General features: G+C 50.6%; 1 protein-coding gene across 3 annotated transcripts in view; it reads right to left on the minus strand.

Moving 5' to 3' along the window:
- MASP1 (MBL associated serine protease 1) overlaps positions 1-22,314 on the minus strand; it is a 69,200-nt gene extending 46,886 nt beyond the window's left edge. For 2 of the 3 annotated variants that reach the window (XM_054039417.1, XM_054039418.1), the window contains exons 1-6: positions 22,020-22,301; positions 18,832-19,057; positions 3,797-3,974; positions 2,463-2,594; positions 1,427-1,623; positions 541-688 (exon numbers count right to left, since the gene is read on the minus strand). In XM_054039417.1, coding sequence (XP_053895392.1) covers positions 541-688; positions 1,427-1,623; positions 2,463-2,594; positions 3,797-3,974; positions 18,832-19,057; positions 22,020-22,024 — 886 coding nt within the window. In that variant the 5' untranslated portion in view covers positions 22,025-22,301. Of the gene's footprint in view, positions 1-540; positions 689-1,426; positions 1,624-2,462; positions 2,595-3,796; positions 3,975-18,831; positions 19,058-22,019 lie in introns of all 3 variants that reach the window. The other variant, XM_054039416.1, reaches the window with a different exon arrangement.
- Between the last annotated feature and the right edge of the window lie 1,508 nt (positions 22,315-23,822).

The raw sequence follows: 23,822 nt of genomic DNA on the forward strand, positions 1-23,822 counted from the left end.
GGCTCCTGCGTGCCAGTCTGGGCTGCGCTGCCGGGCAGGCTGCACACAGACTTCAAGCCATTCCCCAGGCCTGGCTCAAGACAGCTGTGGCAATGGCACGGAGTGACGTTACTGAGGGAGGGCACGCCATGAAATTAAAAAGGCAGCCCATTTAGCGTGCAGGGTTAACCTCTGGAACTCGCTGCTGCAGGATGTTAGTGAGGTCAATAAAGAGCTTGGTAAGGTCCAGAAAGGTCCCTTACAGGGGGGTTGATGCTTGTCTGATTAGCAGTAGCATGTGCAGTGACACTGGCTAGTGAGGATCATGGGAGACCCCTGTCCCCATGTTTGAGGACACAGCCGCGCTCAGGGAGAAGTCCCCGTCCAAAGGACAGGATGGCTCAGTTAAATTCATTATGCAAGATCTATCCCATCCCCTGCCTGAAGTCTCTGGCCTTGGCCATTGTCAGAGACAGGATTCGGGACCAGGTGGAGCCTTGGTCTCCATCCACAGGGTCCAGCCCCCCATGCACGGTGAAGGGAAGAAGCCAGAGCAGTTACCGATTGCCGTGTAGGATAACTTCCACCCTCGGTTCTCTCCTGAGCTGTCGCTGTGGAACAGGATCTGGACGCTGTTGCTTTGGGTTTCTAGACGTCCTGGAGATTTTTCCCCACAGAAAGGGCCGAACTCCTTCCGACCGGCTTTAATCTGCCAGGAGCAACAAGAGGAGCTAATGCAGAGAGTTCAGATCCTCACTATGCCCGGGGGCTGGCGTGTGGGTCTCACTATGCCCGGGGGCTGGTGTGTGGGTCTCACTATACGCAGGGGCTGGCGTGTGGGTCTCACTACACCTGGGGCTGGCGCGTGGGTCTACTCTCACTACACCCGGAGGCCTTGCAGATATAGACCCTTAGCCCCTCTATGAAATGCCGGGGCAGGGACAAGGAGGGGCACTGCTCACTGGTTTCCAGTGAATCTTTGCCCAAATCTCAAAGGCTTCGCAAGGTCACACGCAGGCTGGGGTCCATGAGACGCTCAGGACTGACCCAGCCATGGTGCTGTGTGACGGCTCAGGAATGGGGTGCACGGGCAAAGCTGGGGGTGCGAGGCGGGCTCCAGTGCTGGACTAGCAGGGGGTGCTGCAAACCGGGGGTGAGCTGGGGCTCTGTTCTTACTCAGGGAATGGAGGGAGTTTGCTTGAGTAAAACCTGAGCAAATCTTCAGTGGTGGGCTTTGAGTTTTGCAGGCAGGGCTTAAATTCAGCCGGAGCTGTCCGGGGCGGAGCTCTGGTAAATATTCAGCCCTGCTGTGAGCGGGCTCCGCTCCCACTGGCTGTCCCCACTTGGGCCTGGGTCGCTGGTGGTCCGATGAGCTAGGAGGTGAGGTAATGTGGGGGGATTCGTGCCCGGAGATCTCCCAGAGCTGGGGCCAGCCCAGCCAGCTCACCTTGATGTAATCGTAGGGGCAGGACACCTCCGGGTGGTCCTCGATGTCGAAGCTGTCTTCGAACTGCAGGCTGATGAGGAAACCTTCCTCCAGCTCGATGCGGTACAGGCAGTCGGAGCTCTTGGGATAGGGGCTGGGGAAATCAGCGCTGGTGATCACCCCGCTCCTCTGGGTGAAGAGGTTGCTGCTGCACTCCACTGAAAGGCACACGGGAACCCTGAGCAACCGGCCTCTCTGGGCTAGACCCTTGGTCCTGGACGGAGCCCAGGGTTCAAATCCGGCCTGCTGCCCCGTAGAGCAGCTAATGCTCCTGTGGACCCCGTGTTGTCTCCTAGTCCTAGACCTGGGCAATCTCCCCTCAGAACACCTTGACCTAACCTCGCTGACAGGGCACCTCTGGCCCGGAACCTGATCTCATGCACACCCGCGCCCACCAGGAGTGGTGCCGCCGAGGCCAATGGGGTTATGCTGGTGCGAGCCAGAGGGGAATCGGGCCCATCGCTGCTGAGAGGAAGTGCTCTGCGCATCCCAAGCTCAAGTGCTGGACGCAGGGAAGATCTACTGGGATCCATGGAAGTACATCTCCATCCCCAGGCTGCTCTGCTCTCACAGCTCCCATCGCTGCTCCAACCCTCATACACTCCCAGGGAAGTTGGCTGGTGGCTCTGCATCATCGGGGAGCCACTGGCCCTTCCCTGCCGTAACCCCTGCATGCTGCTCGGGGGCAGGGAGCCCCCTTACAGGTGTGCTCCAAACAAGCGTGTTGAGACCCTCGTGAGCAGTGGAGCTCGGTGCGGTCGCAGGAATCTGCACTGGCCAGTCCTGATGCACGATCAAGGCCGAAGATAAAGCCTTCTTTGGGCCAAGGTCAGTCTTTTCTTTGGTGTCGCCCAGCGTGCTCCCCAAGTCCCAGGGAAAGAAGACACAGGCAAGGGAGGGCAGATTTGCCATAAGGGCTGAAGACCCCAGCGTGGCAGAGAGCGCGGCATGAGCTGTCCCTGCTGCCCGATGTGCAGAGCCCGGAGCCGGGCCGTACCTTTGCAGGTCCTGTTGTCGGAGTGCAGGATGTAGCCAAATCGGCAGGAGCAGTAGTACCCCCCGATGTAATTGTGGCAGTTGTGATCGCAGGCCAGCTCCTCGTCGCTCTTTTCCAGGCACTCGTCCACATCTGCAGGGGAGCGAGAGGAGAGCGGGGCGTTAGAAAGGCAGGTACCAAGACGGGAGACCCCCCACCCCCCTCCGGCACAGGCAACGAGGAGGAGCTAGGATGCACTCAGACCAAATGGCGATGCGGTTTCGAACCAGATTTCATAGCTCATCTGTAATGGGCTGAAGCAATAGCCCACATCTGACCATCCCACGACGGGTGAGCACAGGGCTGACTGGTGTGAGAAAAGGAGGCACCAGCCTGCCCTGGCAATCGGCACACCTGGACCACCGCGTAGGGGCTGGGGGGATGGAGGTTATGATCCTACCGCCTTACACATCCAACCGTCCAGCCAAAAGCGAGTGTTTTGTTTGTAACAGCAACTCACTGTCTATCAATGGAGTGCCCCCGCAGGGCAGGAATTCGACTGCTGGGACCAGGGCCCTAGGGCTATGTGTGCATGTGTGTTACAAGGGGACATGCTTAGGCTGTTCCCTCTGTCTCCCAGTGCTCTGATCACTGTGTGTTGCCTTCTAAACGCTTCGAGCCAGATTCTGCTCTCAGCTACATCGGCATAGTTCGGGAGTAACTGCATGATGTCACCCGGATGTAAGAGTCTCTCAGAGCAGCCATAAATAGTAGATGGAACAATTTCCTTTAAAAGTTCTCTCCACATCACCAAATGGCAGCTGATATGCAAGGGTGGATTAAGGGGTCTGAAGCCTGGTCCCCAAAATTGAGGGCTGAGGGTAGGATAATCTCACTGTGGATTCCTTAGTGTAGGAGAGGGAAAGGTGATGCTGGGCCAGTCTTGGAGCGCAGGAGCTGGGCTGGTATATCAGCCTGAAGCCCCAATTCCCAGAATCTGAGGGCACTTTGGGGAGCGACAGACACCGACCTGACTATCTGTTACTCTGTAGCAACCTGCCTGGAACTTGGAGGGAAGAGTAGAGGTTGCAGAGGGGGAAGACTTAGGAAGAGGCACCAGCAAGTCAGTCTGTGTGCACATGGCTGGAATGCTAGCTGCAGTTGGAGAATCTCTGTAAATAGTTTTCCTAATAAAGAACCAGTTTAGGTTTAGAAACATGGAGTCCTCTCGTGTTATTACCCAGCCCATGGTGCACGCAACAGACTTTGCCACTGCAGGGGTCAAGACTAAATCAGAAGATGATAAAGAAGAGAGAATGACGGAGAGCCAGGGGCTCTGCAAAGGGGCTACTTACCCACTGCTGTGTAATGGGCATCAAAGCCAGTGAAGCGCTCCTCATTGGAGAAGTCAGATCTGAACGTGAGGCCCATGTAAGGACCCGGAGACAAGACCACCTGTTGCCCAGGGGCCTGCTCCGTGTCTGTAGTCTCCCTGCCACAGAAAGTTGCCAAGACTTGGTCTTCAGCCTCAACCTATTAAAAGCCAAAGAAAGACTCTGTTAACACAAGCCATGGCTGGAGACTCACCCGTCTGCTCAGCTGAGGCAACCAGCATGGTGCACGGTATTCACAGTGGACACTCTACTCATAGGAAAGGGCTCAGGCCACCAAAGGCATCAACGAGGAGACTGACTTGGTGTGGAAGAGCTTCCAGTGAGGTCTCTAGTCAATCCTGTATCAGGGCAAGATAGATTTCTTCCTAAACCACCCATTTAATAGACACTAAGACCCAAAGGGCCCACCATGATCAGCCAGTGAGACCCCTCCCTACACAGCACAAGCCACCAGACTTCACTCAGTAATGTCTGTAGCCAAGGGAATTTTTCTCCCCGGCTGGGTAAGTAAACACCACTGAACCCAATAACTTGCAGTTGAACATTGAGAAAGGCGTCTCCAACTGATGAAGAACAGATGAGCTTTGAAGCACTCCAAAGCTGGCATCTTTGCAACTGCTCTTGGTGGCTTGCCCCATTGCCCAGGCCCATCCTGCAGCCACATAAAGTCCCCCTTCCTGTTGAACTCACATTCTGTTTGCCGCAGCTTAGGCGGAGAGTCAAGCGCCATCTATCATGTGACCACTTGAAATGGTTCAGCAGGTTGTCTTAATTAACAGTGCTTAAGAACAGCTGAGGAATGACTCTCTCATGAGGTATGAAAAAATAGTTTCCATAGGGTTATTATTTTTATTGTAATTAAAAAAGATATATCTACATTTTAGAGGATGAAGAGCTAGCGAGACATGTCAGATCGACACTGCTGGAGCCTGAAGCTCCCTCTTTATCTGCACAGCGTCTGGATGAACTTCCACTCACCCCCAACCCTGCTAGTGTACCAGGGAACAGAGAGAGAGCCCACTCCTCGTGATCCATTTGATTCGAACCTCTCTGCTGTGCCTGACTACAGGATGCCACTTACAGCTTTATGCTGGAGGCAGACAGAGAAACCAACAACACTTTTCTCGACGGCTGCCAAAGGGTCACCAGATTGAAAGGTGCCAGATTTACATCCCTGAAGACCGAAGTCTTCTGCTTAACCACCCACCAGGCCCAGTGCTGGCAAGGATACTGCAGACTTCCCCCATACACTGTCCATCCCAGCGCGCTCATGGCTATGCATCTTTCATGACATCGTTGCAGCAAAAGCCAGCTGCCTGGGGTTAAGAAGAAGCTTCCTCTAGGTGAGGTTGTTCTATCAGTGTCCCTTATGGATGTTTGAAACCTCAGCTGGTACTGGCCATTCTCACGGACTGCATTAGCTGGGCCGTTGATCTGATGCAATGTGGTGATTCCTCTGCCCCTAAGACGCAACATCGACGCGACATAACGCAACATTAGCTTGACCTACACATGCAGGGTCAGGGACACGGCTGTGTGTGCTATTCCCGGACAGAAATCAGGGGTTATTTCTGTGTCTTCCAAGCGAAAGCGTCTCTCTCTCACCCGCAGCAGTTGGCCTGCTAAAGATATTACCTCACCCATCTGGTCAGACAGAGGGAGACATTCAAAAGACCTGGTAATATCAGCTACACATAACAGAGAACAGGGGAGGTGAGTCTGCTTTGGGAGAGGGGGGAATCAGGGAGGAGGAGAGAATGTGAAGGTTAGAGCCAAGGTGTGCAATTTATATTCACAGCTGTTCGCCTCTGGAAGGTTCCCCGCACCCATCTCCTGCCTATACGCTGATCAGCTCCACGGGCACCGCTTAATCCTTCTATGCGCTTACTGGGAGCCTCTTCAGAACCCCAGGAGAATGCCAGGCAGCGTAACAGAGCGACAAAGGGCTCTCCAATCAGCAAGTTCAAGGGAGGCCATCAAGGAGAGGGAGGCCCAGCGTTTAGATTTTGTTAAAAAGAAACAAACCAACCCAAAGATTTCCACAGGCTTATTTTTAAAAATTGAATTGAGAAGTGTTTGGAGTGTTGTTGGGATGTACGCTCCCCTGCAGTGTTGGAGACCCAAACGCAACTGATTTTGTCCTGTGAACCAGATCCAGAAAGTGAAACTGACTAGGAACCAAAGTGAAATTGACCAGCCTAGTTTTACTGTCTCAGCTGAGCAAAGTGCGATAAGTAACTGAACTGCATCAGGAACCTGTGGAATTGCATTCAGTTTTAATATCCGAAAGAGAGATTAGGAACGGGGGCAGGGAGATTTTTTTTAAATAAGCAGATGGGACCAAGTACCGCCCCACCCCAGCCCAATCGCCAAACTTTCCCCTCTGAATTTGCATGCTTGTGTTTTTGCATGCTGGCCTCCTGGGGCCTATGTGGTACACACAGAGATTATAAGAACCGTCAGCAGTGGGACAATTCCATTTCACAACTATTCCTGAGGTTTCAAAATTTGTTTTCGTTACGCATCAGAACAAAACCAAAACCCTTTGAACTTTTTTCGCGAAATGGAATTGTGTCCAAATGGCACTCGCCCCCTCTCTCTCTGCTCAGAAATAACCCGAGAGCATCAGACCTCAAAACCATTCTGATGAAAACGTCATTGGAACTGATATGTCTCTCCAAAACATTTCGGCTCCGATGAAACAGCCCATTTCAGTGAAATTTCATTTAGCCGAATATATTTCATATAGAAGTGATTATTACGATTATTATTCATAGCATGGTTGCACGTAGGCACCCCAGTCCTTGACCAGGACCCCACTGTGCAAGGCGCTGTACAAACACAGAACGGAAATGACCCGCCCTGCCCCACAGAGCTGACAGCCTAAGTATACCGATGGATACAGGCAGAGAGAGGTGACCAAGGCCACAGTGCGACAGTATTGGTCAACGTCAGAGAGAGTCATCTCAGTCCACCAGCCGCCTAACCGCCGAGAGGTTTTTTGTAGGCGTTGTGGCAAAGGAGAGATGACTCTTGTGTTCTGCTCCAGCTTGCCTCTGGCCTGAGGTAAATTACTCTGTAGCTCTTCGTTCCCCTCTATAAAATGGAGCTAATTCCTGACTCCTAGTGGGACGGGGAGGCTAAATTCCTTGATGTTTGGGAAAGGCGCTGGGGTCCAGTTTTCTAACACATCTGAAGTGATGTCTGGTTCCCAATTTCAAAAGGCTTCAATGCCCCAGTCCCACTGAAAGTCCCGCAGGTCACTTTTGAAAATGGAACTTTGGCTGCTTTGGAAAATGTTCCTCCTTGTGATCTCTCCACGGAAGGGGGACAAATGAATCGTGTTAAATGACTGTCAGCCCCGGATTTCAGTAGACTGGTATTGTTTAATTACCCGTCGGAATAAGCTCTCATACGCCTTTGCTGGAGTTCACTGGTGCTGGAGGTACAATTTCCATCCTGGGCAGACATACCCGTGTGAGCGCCGATGGAGCCGGTGCACAGGCTGCGGGAGGGGCTAGCCACCCTGAGTACGCCCCTAGGATCTTGGCTGGGGTCTGCTGCCCATGCAGATCACAGGTACACTGCTATTTGTAGCATGCTGGCTCCATCAGGCCGGTGGGAGTACGCGTACCCATGCTGGGAATGACGCTGCCAGACCCTCAGTGCAAACCAGCGGGTGTGCAGCTTGCCTGCTGTACAGAGCAGAGAGAGACCCCAGATGAACGCTGCTGCGGTAAACCCATCTGGGCCCGTTGCTGTGGTTTTCTGTTGTCAGCTTGTCCTCTCCCTTGGCTCCTAGCTCCATGCTGGCCTGTGCATTGTAACCCCTTCCAGCTGCTGTTCGCAGCACCCTGCCTGCATTCCTATGAGGAGATTTGAATAGGAAGAGCCCCCCTGCTTCCTCCCACGGGGGGGACGGGCGGGGGGAAGAAGGAATGTTGCTTTCCCAGCTCATGCCAGCACTGCTCCCTTTCATGCCAAGTGAATTCTATTAAGGGGAGGACTAAAGAAGCCATCCCCCATTGCCCAGAGGATGGATCAGCACTGAGGCTGCCCTGATCTTCCCATTTCCCTCCCTCTGGAGGCTTGTCTGGTCTCCGGGTTTGGAACAGCTGCTCCCCGTGCCCCACAGAGGAGAGGGCTCTGCATGCTGGTGGGTTTGGACGATCTGGCCTGTCCTGGGAATGTGAGGATGGGCGGCCAAGCGACTGAGCTCCTGTTTCTGTCGGGATGCGGACAGGGGTGGGTGTGACACGGGGGCCCCCGCCAACCAAATGACGAGGTCTGAGAGTGCAACAGGTGTGAGAGAGAGGCGAGTGAGTGTGTGCGTGCGAGGAAGGGGAATGGGTGTGTGCGGCGATTGTGTGTGTGTGTTTGTAGAAGTCAGGGGAATGGGCGTGTGGGGGGTTGTGAGTTGGACAGGGCTGTGTTTGTACGAGTGAGGGGTGTGTGTGTGGAAACTGTGAGCGTGACAGGCAGGAGGTTTCAAGATGTTCCTCACGCTCTCGCCAGCATGCAGAGCTGCAAATTCTTTCCTTAGTGCCAGGCCTGCAACCCAGCGCCCGGGGGAGGTGCCAGGCTCAGAGCGGGGGCTGGGTGGCAAGCTTGGCGTGGCATCCATCCCCCCGACATCTCTGCCTGGCCATTTCTGTTGCCTCAAGGCAGCAGCAGCCCTGGGCACTCGTGCCGTCCCCCTTCCTGGGCTGGAGGATTTCACTGTGCTGCTCCCCTGGCCCCAGCCCCACTGCTTTGAGCCCATGCCTAGCTCCTCCCCTCCAAACCCTGGGGTGCAGGGAGCCCCTGTGGGACCCTGGCTCTTGGCTCACCGGGGACGTAGGGCCCCACGTACAGCCCACCCTTTCTGCCTTGCCCTGACCCACAGAGACAGGGGGCAGCATTTGGACCGTGACAATTTTAGATTTCGCATTAAATGAAGGACAGATATGTAAAGGTGGAGTCGATCTACAACCCTGGCTAGATTTAACCTAGACTCCAGGCCCAGACTCCATGCTGGCAGCACCAGGGCATACATCATCTCACGTTACTGTGAGCACTTGTCTGCTGGCCTCGGTGTCCGACCGATCCAGTGCGAACGCCAGCTGCAGACAGGCCCGCCGCACAAAGTGGAAAGCCATCTGCATGCAGTATGGCGCCTACAAGGCAGAGGCAGCATATGGAGAATGAAAGCTCCCGGAAAACGCTCCAGCTGGCACAAAACGCAGCAGCCCCTCTGCTTGCCGACGCTGTGAAGGCATCAGCTGGGCGCTTTGCTCTCTGCTCTGCCTCACCAGGCCTCTGCCCCAATACTCAAAGCCCTCTGGGGGATTGACCGTAGCTACCCGAGAGACACCACCCCCTCTGCAACTGTGATCTCCCACCACAGCTCCATTGTACTGGAACAACGAATCTGTCCGCCAACAGGGGGAGGGTCACAAGTGTCGGAGACAGGAACCTTCCCAGGAGTTGGACATAGACTGGGGAACTCCTTCCCACAAGGAGACGAGAACACCGGCTGAAATGTCAGCTCAACACCTCCCCTCCCAACCGCCAGATTTAAACGATGAATGAAGATAGGTCTCCGCCATCGGTTCTGAGCCCCAACTTCCCTCAAAGTTTCCAGGGGTGTAGATCCGCTGTTCTGCCCCTGATGCAGAGGAGAACCTGTCCTACATCCTTCAGATCTGACTTTCTGCTGAGACCGAGGGGGCTTGGGGCTCATGTCCCAACTTGGCCTCATCTCTAATAATAAGAATCATCTTTGGGAACGTTGTGAGGATCCCACATACCGTGTGACTTATTTCACGAGACGGCGGTACACGTTAAAGGCAGAGACGCTCTGCAGACGCTATTGAAGGTCCTTCTCCAATCTGTCGGTATCTCCCCTCCTGCTGTCATGTTCCCAGAGGGCCTTCAGCCCTGCCCTGGGATTGCTCTGCCTAATGAGCCATGTATATACATTACAAGTGGTATGTTTTGCTCTCCTCCGTCCAATTAGTGCATTCCTGGGAGGGCAAAGGAAGCGGTGATGGCTGCGGTTCTTGACTGCCTGCTTTGTGCTGGTTTCCTGCTGCAGATATTTCCAGTGCTGAGCAGAAAGACCAAATTCCATTTGGAGCTTACGAAATTCCATTAACTTGGGGATTTCAAAACAATCTCCAAGGTGTTATTGCCCTGTTTATCCTTCCGCCCGTGCCATACAAAGGGCAGTGTCCACAAAACCGCTGTAGCTCTGCCTAAGTCAAAGGAACTATGGTGACTGAAACCCGCTGAGGATCTGGCCTCGAATCTGAAATCTGACGGAGCAGGGGCTGCATCTCTTGCTTCAGTGTGTGCCTAGGTAGACCTCATTTCTTCTGGACCCCTCAGCAATTGCCCAAGAAGAAATGCCGTGGTATGCTCATAAATCATTACCCTCTGAGTGCAAATGGCTTTGAACTACGGACGCGAGGTGGACTGAATTGGAAAAGATGGTAAAAGCCGAAGGCATTTTGTTCAACTTTTAAGAGGATTTAACAGGCAATAGAGAGACTGTTGCTGTTTTTTAAACCAGGATTCAGTTCAGCGTATTCTTGCAGTGAATTTCTCCGCTGCAATTGATGTTTCCCGAAGGGACACATCTTCTCTAGTGAAAATGTTGACATAATGACCCTGGACGGGGACACTCCAAACAAACAGCTGAGATTTAATTACCAGCCGGCTCTCGGGATGTAAATGATCTATGAAAAAGTATACAGTCCTCAGCAGCAGCAGCAAATATTAACCAGGGAGGGTGACCTTGCTGTTTGTTTTACTGCCAGAGGCCTGTCACCGCGCCATGTGCTGGAGGGGATGGAGTCCATCGCAGATAAAGAGTTGCAGATACCTTCAGTGAGGACGCTGCTCTTTTCTGCAAGCCTGGTTCCGCGGCTCTTACGTTGAGTACGTGGGACTCGTCTTGAGAGAAAATGCCATCGCCCTGGAAGGGTTCCAGATTCTGTCTCAATGTTTGTGTCTCTATCCATAGAAACCTAGAAATGTCGGGCTGGAAGGGACCCCGAGAGGTCATCTAGTTCGGTCCCCAGCACTGATGCATGACCAAACATACCTAGGCCATCCCTGACCGGTGTTTGTCCAGCCTGTTCCTCAAAACCTCCAATGACGGGGAGTCTACAGCCTTCCTGGGTCACCTGCTCCAGTGCTTAACTACCGGTAGAGTTAGGAAGTGCTAAGCAGCTGCTTAATGCATTTGCTCACAGTTGTGATACCTCCAGGTACCTGATACCTGCTTTTTCCTTGCCTCTGCCCTGAACCCATCCCTGCTCCTGCTTTGCCTGACTCCAGGCTGACCCTCGGCTCCAATTCCTGGCTTCTGACTTTGGTGCTGACTCTGGGCTCTGGCTTCTGGCCTCTCACTCCAGCTCTGAGCCTGGGCTCTGACTCGACTCCTGCTCTAGCCACTGGGCGTGACCACCCACATCCCAGTCACTGACATAAGAACATAAGAATGGCCAGATTGGTCCATCTAGCCCAAGATCCTGTCTTCCGACAGTGGCTGGTGCCAGGTGCTTCAGAGGGAATGAACAGAACAGGGCAATTATCGAGTGATCCATCCTGTCGTCCACTCCCAGCCTCTGGCAGTTGGAGGTTTAGGGACACCCAGAGCATGGGGCTGTGTCCCTGGCCATTTTGGCTAAGGGCCATTGATGGACCTATCCTCCAGGAACTCGTCTAATTCTTTTTTTAACCCAGTTATGCTTTTGGTCTTCACAACATCCCCTGGCAATGAGTTCCACAGGTTAACTGTGCATTGTGTGAGGAAATACTTCCTTAGGTTTACTTTAAACCTGCTGCCTGTTAATTTCATTGGGTGACCCCGAGTTCTTGTGTTATGTTAAGGGGTAAATAACACCTCCCTGCTCACTTTTCTCCACACCAATCATTATTGTATAGATCTCTATCATATCCCCCCTTAGTCATCTCTTTTCTAAGGTGAACAGTCCCAGTCTTTTTAATCTCTCTCATATGGAAGCTGTTTCATACTCCTGAACATTGTTGTTGCCCTTCTCTGTACATTTTGCAATTCTAATATATCTTTTCTGAGATGGGAGTGACCAGAGCTGCAGGCGGTGTTCAAGACGTGGGCGTACCATGGATTTATACAGCGACATTATGATATTTTCTGTCTTATTATCTGTCCCTTTCCTATTGGTTTCTAACATTCTGTTCGCGTTTTTACCTGCCATTGCACATTGAACAGAGGTTTTCAGAGAACTATCCCTGATACCTCCAAGATCTCTTTCTTGACACTCATGCTGTTAAATCTGGAGTTCCCTGGTGATCACAGAGATCACTGCTGTTACACTAGCCCAGCAGATGGTTTGAATGAAGATCCTAGGTGCATATACATTTTATGGGCTACGTTTTCTAAATTGTCCTGAAAATATGCGTGTGATTGTGCTAAGCTGGTACTTAGAGGCACTTGAGCCTGCAAATGTGCACATACAAATTAGGCAGTTAGGGACAAATTCACCACTGGACACAATTCCATTTCACCAGCAGTTCATTTGGCCCATCGTTTAGAAAACGTTTAAAAAATCTCTATATATTGCTAGGGTCTCACTCTAGCTACAGCCCCAGGTTCTCTGGACTGGCTGAACTGTGCTTGTTGCAAGCCCAGGCTGGGAGCAATGGAGAGTGGGATGAGGGCAACGATGTACAAACCTGGAGCCAGTAATAAAGACAGAGCAACTCTGTCTTACCCTGGCTGCTAAGGGTCTCAAGGCAGTGAGGGATCAGTCAGATGCAGTGGTGTCCTGGCCATCCCCGTGGCTGTACACTTAATCTGGGTAGGGGTGGGTGACACAGGACAGTGACTGTATGTCACTAGACGATATTCCCATGGGGTGGGAATCTCCACTCTCTGGATCGGCCAGGAATACGGCCTTTTTGAATGCCATGAATCTGACCATACGTTGCGGTAAAGCTTCTCTAGGAATGTTGTCGATTACATCATCCAGTACATCCAGACGTTCCTTTGCAGCACTGTGGTCCGAGCACTGAGCGGAGGAATCTGTACGTGGGACTCACCAAACACCACGCAAGTGTGCAACATGGCCCAGCGCAGGGCCGGGGAAACAACGGCCGATAAAGGCAAATCCGCGGGGATCCTTTTATGGCAGCAAGTCGCAGTCCCACGGAAATGTGAAAAATGTGCACAGGACGGGGTGCTCACTGATGCTGTCAAGAGGGCATCGTGTGGCTTGAGCGTGGCACAAGATGTATCCATGCTGCAGTGTTATACACACTTCTAAAATAAAGCAACCAATTGGGGAACCATTTGGCCTTTCCACAGTCCAGCCTGGCCTGTGGTCTTGCAATATACTTCACTGGAGACATCTCGCAAGAGCAGGGTCTCCACCGGTTCCTTCCACTCCTTGTGGGCTAGGGCCGGCAAACCCGGAGCCTGTAGCGCAGTGCCTCAAACAGCACGAGGCTGATCCTTTGCATCCCACGCGCTGAATGCAGCTGCAGTCCTCGGGGGAATCACGTCAGTATCACAATGCAATGATTTTCCTCCTGGGATTAAGGTAAATACCGGCTTCTTTCATGATGCCCCTATTGGGCAGCTTCCCTGATCCAATGTGATTAACCACCTTGGTTTTCTCCGCCAGCTGCTCCTAAAAGCTCCCTTCTTTGGCTTGGCCTTTCCTAGCTAATCAGCCTCTCTTGCCTCTGCATCTAGTGGTGAATGTGAAATCTGCAGCCACTCGAGACAGGCCTGATCTCAACAATGAAAAGTCGCCTGACTTTATCTTACAGTCACGCCCTCCCCTGTGTCGGTCAGTGTGACAGCGCCACCCAGAAGTTCAGAGCTCCATTGTGTTGGGTGCTGCATGAACAAACAGTACGGGCTTGTCTACACGGGGAGATTGATCAGAATAGCTCTCCCACAATAAACTTGGCGAGTGCACTAGTTATTCCCAATCCAGAGTGATTTTTATTCCGGACTAGAGTGTTCACAGGGGGAACAATTCCGGAATAGCTGGACAAGCCCTCAGGGTATGTCTACACTAAAGGGGGGGGGTCGATTTAAGATATGCAAATTCAGCTACGCGAATCGACCTCTGCGGCTTCCCGTCGGCAGCGCTTACTCCCACCTCCGCTGGTGGAGTAAGAGCGTCGATTCGGGGATCGATTGTCGCGTCCCGACAGGACGCGATAAATCGATCCCCGAGAGGTCGATTTCTACCCGCCGATTCAGGCGGGTAGTGTAGACCTAGGCTTAGAGACTCTTCTTGCCCTGTTTACATTTACACAATGTGCAACATGTGGGGGTTGCAAACTGAGCCCCTAATTCCAGAAAGCACTTAAGCACATGCTAAAATCTCACTGATATCAATGGGCCTTAAGTACAAGCTTAAGTGATTTCCTGAATCACTGCTGATGCAAAGACCAGGGAAGGGAGGATGTGGGTTACATAGGCTCGTGATGTGAGTGCGATGCAGTCAACTCATTCAAAGGGTTGACTCTTAATTATAATAAAGAAATGACCAGATTAAAATCGATGTCAGGAATGTCTAACCTCAGCCCTGATCCTGCTATTAAATCCGCCAGGCTGACTCCTATGACAGAGATCCCTGCTGCGTGCATAAAACTGCAGGAACATGGACGGGGCCTTAGGGTGAAATTTTCAAATCCAGGTAGGGGCTTTTGGCAGAATCCCTCCCTTGAAAGGAATGGAAGTTGTGTGTCTAGATCCCCGAGTTAGAGCTGAAAACCTCAACCCAGCACAGTAAGCTCCTTGGAGATGAGGCTGTTTCTTCCCAGTTTGCCCGTAAAGTGCCCTGAGGTGACATAAACAATGAATATCATTGACTCTCGTTCAGGTGAATCTCAAGCTGCCCCTCCTCCAGTTCTATTACCCGGAGCTGTGTGAAGCTGCTCGGTCTGGTTCGCAAGAGATCACGCCAATCTGTTGTTATTTCGGAGTCACATCCCTGGTTTGATTTTCTGGGTCCGAGCAAGGTGAGAAATTCCACCGAAGTTGAGGCGTTTCGCTTAGGGCTTGTCTACACATACTGGGGGACTGATGTGTGGTGATTGATGCATCGACCGCAGATCGCTCTCCCATCGACTCCTGTACTCCACCTGAACGAGAAGCGCAAGGGGAGTCGGTGGGAGAGCGTCTCCTGTCGCCATCGCGTAGTGTGGACCCCGTGGTAAGTAGCTCTAAGTACGTCGACTTCGGCGATGTTATTCACGTAGCTGAAGTTGTGTAACTTAGATCGATCGCCCCCGTAGTGTAGACCAGGCCTAAGTCTCAGGTGGAACCGTGCACAAAACCACCCCGATTGGCACCGGTTCACCTGAAAACTGAGTCAGATTTTCCCAGGAGGACCATAAGAACGGCCGTACTGGGTCAGACCAAAGGGCCATCCATCCCAGTATCCTGTCTACCGACAGTGGCCAATGCCAGGTGCCCCAGAGGGAGTGACCCTAACAGGTAATGATCAAGTGATCTCTCTCCTGCCATCCATCTGCACCCTCTGACAAACAGAGACTAGGGACACCATTCCTTACCCACATTCCAATAACCTCATTCCCACTAAGCAGTACCTAGGCCTTATGCTGTGATTAGTCCCAGTGTGGTGGAGGAAGCTGTCTGACTCGAATGCAGGGGGGACAAGAGGCAGACCTGGGGGAGTGGGGGGGAGAGAGCTTGGGACAGGACAGTCCTGGGGCGAATCAGGGTTTGGTAGGGAAGGAGGCTGTTGTCCGTAGGATCTCTGCCTCATCTGTTGCCGAAGCTGGAAGGTGTGCAGCGAACAAGGCAGGGGCCGGCTGGGAGAGAAGGGACAGATTCATGCTGAACGCTGTGCTGGAGAATTGGAGTCTGTCCCTGTCTCTGCCATAGAGCCCCTGTGTGAGACTGGACAAGTCACTTCAACCAGCCTTTTCACAGGTGGCCATAGCTGTGGGTCCCTCATTTCCTTGCTGCCTGACTTGAGAAGCTGGGGCCTGACTTATAGAAGTGCTGGGCACTCAGCTACAACTGAAGTCAAGCTGTGAACATATCAAGTGCGGTATAATACTAAGTATGCTGAAAACTCAGGTCCTAGCGGGCTCAAATCAGCCACCCCAAATTAGTGAACACCTATGACCTTAATGTCTCTGTGCATCCCGGTTCCCCACCTGTAAAAAGGGGATAATAGCACTGCCCTACCTCGTAGGCAGGCTGGGAGAATAAACCCATGAATGTCTGTGAAGCCCTTTGATATAAGCACCCTGGAAAAACCCACAAGGAAATTAATGATTCTGTCTTCAGAGCAGAGTTGGAACGGGGGCCAGTAAATAAGGGCTGGGGCCACCCACCGAACAATGAGGATAAAAGAAAATATTGAGTGAGCACCATCCGTCCCTGGCACTGATTAAGGCAGGGATCCTCTGGAAAAAAATAGTACGTGCTCCTACAATTAAAGATGGTTTCATACTGCATACGTACAAGGGGGCCGAATTAAGATTGCACAGGAGACCTTCATTCTGGTATCTCCTAGCTTCTGAGTGCTTGAGATTGCTCCCTTAACATTCCTTTCATGTCGTTTTGTGTGTGTGTAATTTCTTGTACTTTTCTCCTGGCCCCTCTGATACGTCTCCTTTCTAAGGTGAACAAGCCCAATCTTTTCAATCTCTCTTTGTAGGAGGAATTCTTCGTGCCCTTCACTAGACTCATCACAGTTCCCAAGTCTAATTTGCCAATTCCTTGCAAGGAGCAAGTTCTCTTTCTTTATTGTTTTTACGATGATTGTTTTAAACGAGGAATGGATTTAGAGCTCCGGAAAAGTTCATCTCTGACGAACCAATCAGGAAGCAGAGATTTGGACATGTTCTCTGATTGGCTCAGAGGTGATTCATCCTTTGCCCTGAATTCAGCAGCTGTCAATCTGGAAGCCTTCACCCATGTCGGCTTATTGGCTAATATGACTCTTGGCCTCAGTCGTGTTGACCTCTGGGAAACAGAGGCAAATGGCCAACGCACCACATAACCTTTCCTCGTCCTGTCCCGAGCCAGGATTTTCTTCCGTATTACAATAATGGTCACAATGGATTAGCCCAGGTGTTTGTGCAGTGGTGATGTTGTAGAGTGCATTGACTGGTTCAAAATCAATGGAGAGTCTCCCACTCAGTTCGATGGGCCTTTAGAGCGTATGCCCCCTTCATAAAATCCACCGATATTAACAAAAGCTGGGGAGATGAACCAAGGATGGAAATCTCCATAGATTCGCACAGCCACTTGGACACTCTCCTGACTTTTTCTAGCCAGGTCACTTGAGTCAGAACTTTGTAATTATTTCATCTAAATACATATGGATCGTTTTCAGGTCACCATCAAAACAGCCAGACGGATGTTGCTGAGCGTTTCACATCAAGAATGTCATTCCCTGGCTGATGCTTTGCAGGGTCAATTTCAGCCTGGAGCAAATTTATACAGCTGAGATTTAAATCCCTGTGAAAAATACCAGCCTCTTATGGAAACCCAGGGGCAAGGAGAGTTCTGCTGCCAAGTGGCACCAGGTGCAAATAAAAGGGATTGTTATGACGAGAATGTGAGGGTTGGGGGAGGGTGAAGGGTAATGCTTGGAATTGGGGAGTTTCCAGTGAATTCTATCTTCAAGCTCATTGGTTTTTTGTAAAGTTATATATGTATGTATGTGTCTGTGACCTTTGTTCTTGGAGGAGAGCCAGGAGAAGCAGAAAGGACTAATCAAATAGCAGCGAGCGCCGTTAGTAAGGGAAACGGTGCCAGCATGCTGGAGCAGTTCAAACAACAACTAAAGCAGGAAAAATAAAATACCAGCATTTTTGTTTTGTTTTCTCAAAGCAGAAATTGAAATGAGCTGGAAACGAGAGGGGGGGTAAGGCGTGAAAGTCAGCTCCAGATCGACGCTCCTCCCATCTCAGTGATTGGTGGGGTTTGGAACTGGAGGTTGGATTTGGATTCGTCTCTACTGACAACCTTCGGGAATGGTAACGTATGTCCAGTCCTATAGGCCAGGGTCAGCACAGAAAGGGGGAGCTAACTACAGGCGTATTGTCTTGTCTGTACTGGCTGCTCCAGTAGGTGGCGCTCCGTGGCAGCACGGCTCTGTTTGCCCCAGGATGGTAGTAAGGAAATGTGGTGTGGCTGGAGATGCTATCTTTCAGAGGAGGTGTTAGCCTGAAATCTTGGACTGCTCAGGGTTGCTACACCTCCCACGGAGGGATGTCAACCAGAAAGTCCTACCTACAATGTGGGTGACTGTAAAAGATGGCCTGGAAGTCTGGATCCAAACTTTAACAGCCAATCCCTGCTCCTGTAATGGACCAGACAAAACCTTTGGGTCTGACGACCTTTGGGAAGTCTGGGACCAGATCCAAACTTTTAGCAGCTCAAGCCCATAGCTAATGACTTGAACTGGATACAGTTTGAGTTGGATACAGGATTCTTCTTCACTAGAGGGTGAGGCGAATCCTGCAAGGATCACTTAGCATTCAAGATGAGAGGCCCAGCACATGAAAAAGCCTTTCCAAATTAAAGGCATCTTCTATGCATGTTCCTGGCCTTGGCATTATGCCTCTATTATCTTTGCCATCTGCCATGATCCTGGCACATTCGCCACCACAGGTTCTCCTCTAGTGAGCATCACGGTGTGCTGGCGTTTGGTTCAGGTCCACACTTTGGGTCTAAGCCCTGAATCTGAACATCCTGCCTGTCCCTCCTCACAACACATCTGTTAGTCCAATAAAGAACATCACCCGATCTACCTTTGTCCCTTTTGCCATTGGCTGATAAGTGCCAACTCAGCTTCCTTTTAGTTTCCTACTTGGAAAGGCAACGCTTGTGCCCTGGGAATGAAAAAAGCTCCTCGCCCATGCTGCTGCTACACTAAGCTCTCCAACGCGGCCAACCTCCATGCCCTCCTGGCTCTTGGGTTGACACACTACAGCAATGGCATAGAGCCGTTTGGGCATCTCACCTTCACGTAGTCATATTCACAGAGGTAGGACGATTCCAGGTCAAAATGCATGAAGTAGAGTTTGATTCTAAATCCATCCGGCACCGAAATATTCCAAGTCACGTCCGAGTCACTGGGGTAGGAATCTGGGAAGTTAGGGGACTGGATCTCCCCAAACATGTCCGTCAACTCAATGGCAGCTGCACTACCAAATAGGAAGGCACAAAGGGACCAGGCCAGAAGGTACCTGCAATACACACATGAAGATCAAATTAATGTTTCTCCAGGCTGAAACCCATCGAGGACACCATCTACTTGGTTTGTCCTGCGTTCAAGGGTGGTTCTACTCTGAAAAGTGCCTGGGACCGGTACACTATGGCTTCAGGATGGCAAGCATGCAGGTTCTTTTCACCTTCCTCTGCAGCATGGGATGTGGTTCACCTGCCAAAATCACCTGGGCATGTCTCACTTAACAATTCCCTGCCAGTGCAGGGGCCTTAGCGACACCTCGGTCTCTCCTGTTCTCTCCTTGTGGCATGCAGTTTAGTCTCTGTGGTAGTCCAACTGGTAGCCTGTGGGCGAGATCTGGCCCAGGGAATGATTCCATCCAGCCCCTGAACGTGTCTCCCCCCTCAGCAGACCTGCTCTACAAAATGGCAGCCCTGAGCGGTGCGACCTCCCATGCACCATACCTGCGAGGTCATGCCTCATGAAGGCCACCATTTTGTAGAGCACATATTTCTGTATGTGGCCTATGGCGGTGCCCTGCACAACTAGCATCCAGCCAATGGCACTGGAAAGGTTGACTCGCCCTTTGAGCTTAAAATAGGGGTAACCGGGTGGAATTTAACAGTCTCTCCTGGGCAGGAGGTGGGACAAGATGACCTGATGGTACCTTCTGGCCTTGAACTCTATGAAACCAGGAATGGCTCCTCTATGGGGGGGATTTCCTTAGGCAGATTGTAATGACTCCAAACAGGAATTTGGTGAGATATGGGGCAAATAATCTGACTCTGATGAGAAATGTTTAGGATTGTTAATGAACGCAAGCGGTCGGGACCTCATCTCACCCAGCCGGTGGGCGCCCAAGCAGCCCAGCGTCCTCTAGCCCCATGTTGGGGGTGGGAGTGGCAGTGCTGACTCAGATAATAGGGAATCAAGTGTCTTTGAAAGATATAGCGCAAGGTGCAATCTACGGCTTAATATTTCCTATCTGTGCACACGGCCTCCTTGCAAACCCAGGGCACCTAACGCTTTCTGAGGAACAGACAGCAACTAATGTTGCTTTGTTCAGGAAATTTTAATTTAATGGAAGAATAAACATGCAAAAGTTTAATAAAATAATGGAGCTTCTTAAATAGACTTAATGAACGAATCAGGGCTGTAACAGCTAAGCCTTATTATTAGTACTTACCCTCATCTCACTAAACTTGAATGACTGATGGTTTGTAGACACTACCTACACTGACGGGATGGGTTCTCTCATCAGCGTGGGTAATCTACCTCTCTCAGAGGCAGACACTAGGGTGACCTAGTGCTGTCTACACCGGGGGTTGGATTGACATAACTACGTCTCTTAGAGGTGTGGATTTCTCATGCCCCTGGGAGACGTAGCTAGGCCAATGTAAGTTCCCAGTGTAGACCAGCGCTGACTCTCCAAGCTTATATATCTCCATAACTGCACTACAATAGACATATTGTGTATGTTATGTAAGGAGAGGCTAAAGTTAATTTTTTTTATCTATTTCCCTCTTTTCTGTTTGTGAGTCTTTCTTTCTTTCTCTTGGGAGGGTAGGTATTATCCCCATTTTACAGATGGGGAAACTAAGGCCCAGATCCTCAAAGGCAGACAGGCTCCTAATTTCTACTGAAATCAATGGAAGTGAGCAGCCATTTCTCAGGCGTCCTGTCTGGTTCTGGGCCTAGGTGACTTGCCCAAAGTCACAGCAGAGTTTGGATTCTATGCTTGTCTCAGGTCCCAAGAAATTAATGCTGATAATCCAGCCATCCTGATGCCCAGTCTTGTGCATTTTTCTGGCACAAAAATCTAATATAATTAGGTTTGTTTTTTTAACAAAACCAGTGAAAACAGGAGGTCTGCTTGGCATGAGACATTCTGCCTCTGTTGTGCTTGAAACTAACCAGAACCTAAGCAGTTTAATTCCATTATCCAAGTGAATAAAGTGCATCACTAAAGGGACTGTGTAAAAAGTCAAATCCATTAAAAATATTATTTCAGTTTTAAAAACTAGGTACTCAGGCCTTGACTTTCAGAAGCCATTTAAGGCAACGGAACTATTTATGCACAAAGCCTGGATAAATGTTTGAGAGATCGGGGTTGAGTTAGCTATGCCAGTGAAGAAATTAAAACTATATCTATGAATTACTTTTAACCTGATGGAGTCCTTTTAAAAGCAAGGCAGTAGATATCTGGGGTGGTTTCATGTACCACAGTCACTTCCCTCAGCTTTTGCTGAGAAGCAGAGAAAGTTAACGAGAACTGAGAAATTTGGATCAATTTTTCTCTCAACGCAAATGAGTTTTAACATGCAACTTTCTGATGGCTTCTTCGAAACCACAAAAATGTGCAAAGGGAAAAACTGTTTCTCTTCTGGTTGAAAAACATCTATGGGGCCAGATCTGTAGCTGGTGTAAACCGTGTGAGCCTCCTTGACTTTGATGGAGCTACGCGAATTTGCACCAGCTAAAGATTTGGCCTGTTATGTCTTTGCTTTGCTTTCTCAGTAACAGAGAAGGAAAAATAAGATCAAACTTCTCTGCCATGCCAGGAAAGTCTTATCCTCAGGAAAGGGAGAAAAATGACTTTGGTGTGAACAGAGAAACAGAAACACGTACAGTATGTAACGCCTCTGCTGAAACTCACACTTTTCAGAATCCCAGCGAACGCTGTGTAAATAAAGCACTAAGCGGCAATGATATCACGCGCTTTCTTTGCAACCCAAAAAAGCCAGCCTGCATGGTGAGTCGTCCCCCAGTAAGCTAGAATTCCCGGGGACTCCAGCACGCAATCCCAGCACTGGCATGGATTCGAGACGCAGACAATGTTTTATTTGCTGCTTGCCTCGCAGGCTAAGCAATCGAAAAAAAGCAATCATCAAAGTAAAGTATTTTCCAGAGGCAATTCCCCTCCCCAACTCTGCCCAAATAGCATGGGAATCTCCTTGTCAGTTTCCCAGATGGGTACTTACTTCATTTTGCTGCTGTTGGTGTTTTCTGATCTGCTTGGAATGAGGGTGTTTTTGGTATAGGCTGTCTTGTCCCAAACGCTCCGCTGTCTGCCTTATCTTTGTTCAACCCAGATTTGTGTGTGTGTGTGTGTGTATGTGTGACTGGAGTTGTCTGGCATTCTCCATGCAGGTCACGCCTTCCTCTGCCTGCTACAGTTCTACACACACAAACCTGACTGTGCTGAAACTGTCCTCCGCTCAGCCAGGCTGTTCTCACAGTCCCTTCTCTCACTCCACAGGGATGTCTCCTGGACTTCAACAAAAGCCATAGGGCTCAGCTAGGTTTTTGTCTTTCTAAATCTGCAAGGGTATGTGTGTGTGTGTGTTTGTGTTGTACGTTTTTTTTCCAGGCTGCTGTGCCAGATGGCTAAAATTTGCTTCTCAACAGGGCGCGCTGCAGAGACACCAGCACAAGACGAGCCGGGAATGTATGAAACACAAAATTGTCCAATGTAAATAACTGAAATTAGACTTGGGCCCGGGCGCTGGAATTCAGATAGGGGTTTTGGGGACCAGATTTCAGCCTGTCCCCGCCACAGCTCCGAAGTTGTTCAGAGTTTGGGGTTCCACTCTGGTTTCAGAGAAAGCTTGTAATCACCAGTCAGATCTAGGCTCAGATCCAGGTTTTCAACCCCTGCAAAGCTCAGGACGGGATGGGTTCAGGATTCTCATTCCGGGGCTAACGGCAACATTCAGATCTGGGTTCGGTTCTGGATTTAGAGCCCCTTAACGCTCAGGGATGCAGGCCTTTGATCCAGACACATCTCTAAACGGAACAGCTAAAACCCTGAATGCTTTCCTACCCTAAATAGATTCCTTCCCCCTTTCTCTGAACAAAAGGAATGATTTGCCTATAACACATAATGGGAACAAAATCTATATGGGCTGCAAACAAGGAGACCATCAGCAGGGAATCGAAGGGAGCACCCACTCATCGGCCAGACAAGATGCTCTTTGAGAGTTTCGGAGTAAAATTTTAATAGCTGTTTGCCGATGTCTGCTTAATCCGGTTAATGTAAAACCTGCAGATGCCCAGAGGCAGGCAGGCCTGGGTACACATGCAGCATGTTAAACACACACCCAGACAAGGAAAGCAACCAGGCAGGAAAATGAGGATGTGCTAGCACAACTTATTCTAAACAGCATGTTTCTAAAATCGCCCAGGACTTTACCAGCTCTCTGATGCAGGGCTGGGACTCAGTAATTAGAGGGGACCTGTTGATTTAAGACCTGTACTTCCGGCTGAAAGGCCTTCATCTTCTCTGGCTCCTTGAGACCTCCAAGATGATTCTAAATGAAGGAAGGAAAATATTTCGCTCTGCTTTTGTCCATGTTTCCTGTCAGCAGTTGGTATGTGTCAGTTTCACTGCTGCCCTCTATTGTTTGTGTGGGATTCCGCCTCAGCCGCAGGGGAAGAAATAAGGTTTGTTTGTTTTTTAATTAGGAAAATGTTATTGTAAAACCACAAAAAACCCAGCCGGGGGCTCTGAGGGAGGAGCTGTCGCTGCTATTCCCCCCCAATCACTGTTCATTTAGGAAGTTTTACAGGTCATCATGACACAAGCACCCGGATTCCGTGTTTATTTATAAACCCACCCAACTCCTCCCATCTTGCAGGATCCTAGAGTCAGGGCCCCTTAGCCTGAGCCCAAGTCAGCTGCCACAGGCCAGTCCCGGGTGTCTAACTGCAGTGTGGACGTATCCCCTGCGCACGTTTCCCAGACCCGAAGAGGAGCTCTGTGAAAGCCTGACAGATTGTCTCTC

The sequence above is a fragment of the Malaclemys terrapin genome, chromosome 9 (assembly GCF_027887155.1).
Source record: "Malaclemys terrapin pileata isolate rMalTer1 chromosome 9, rMalTer1.hap1, whole genome shotgun sequence".
NCBI lineage: Eukaryota > Metazoa > Chordata > Testudines > Emydidae > Malaclemys > Malaclemys terrapin.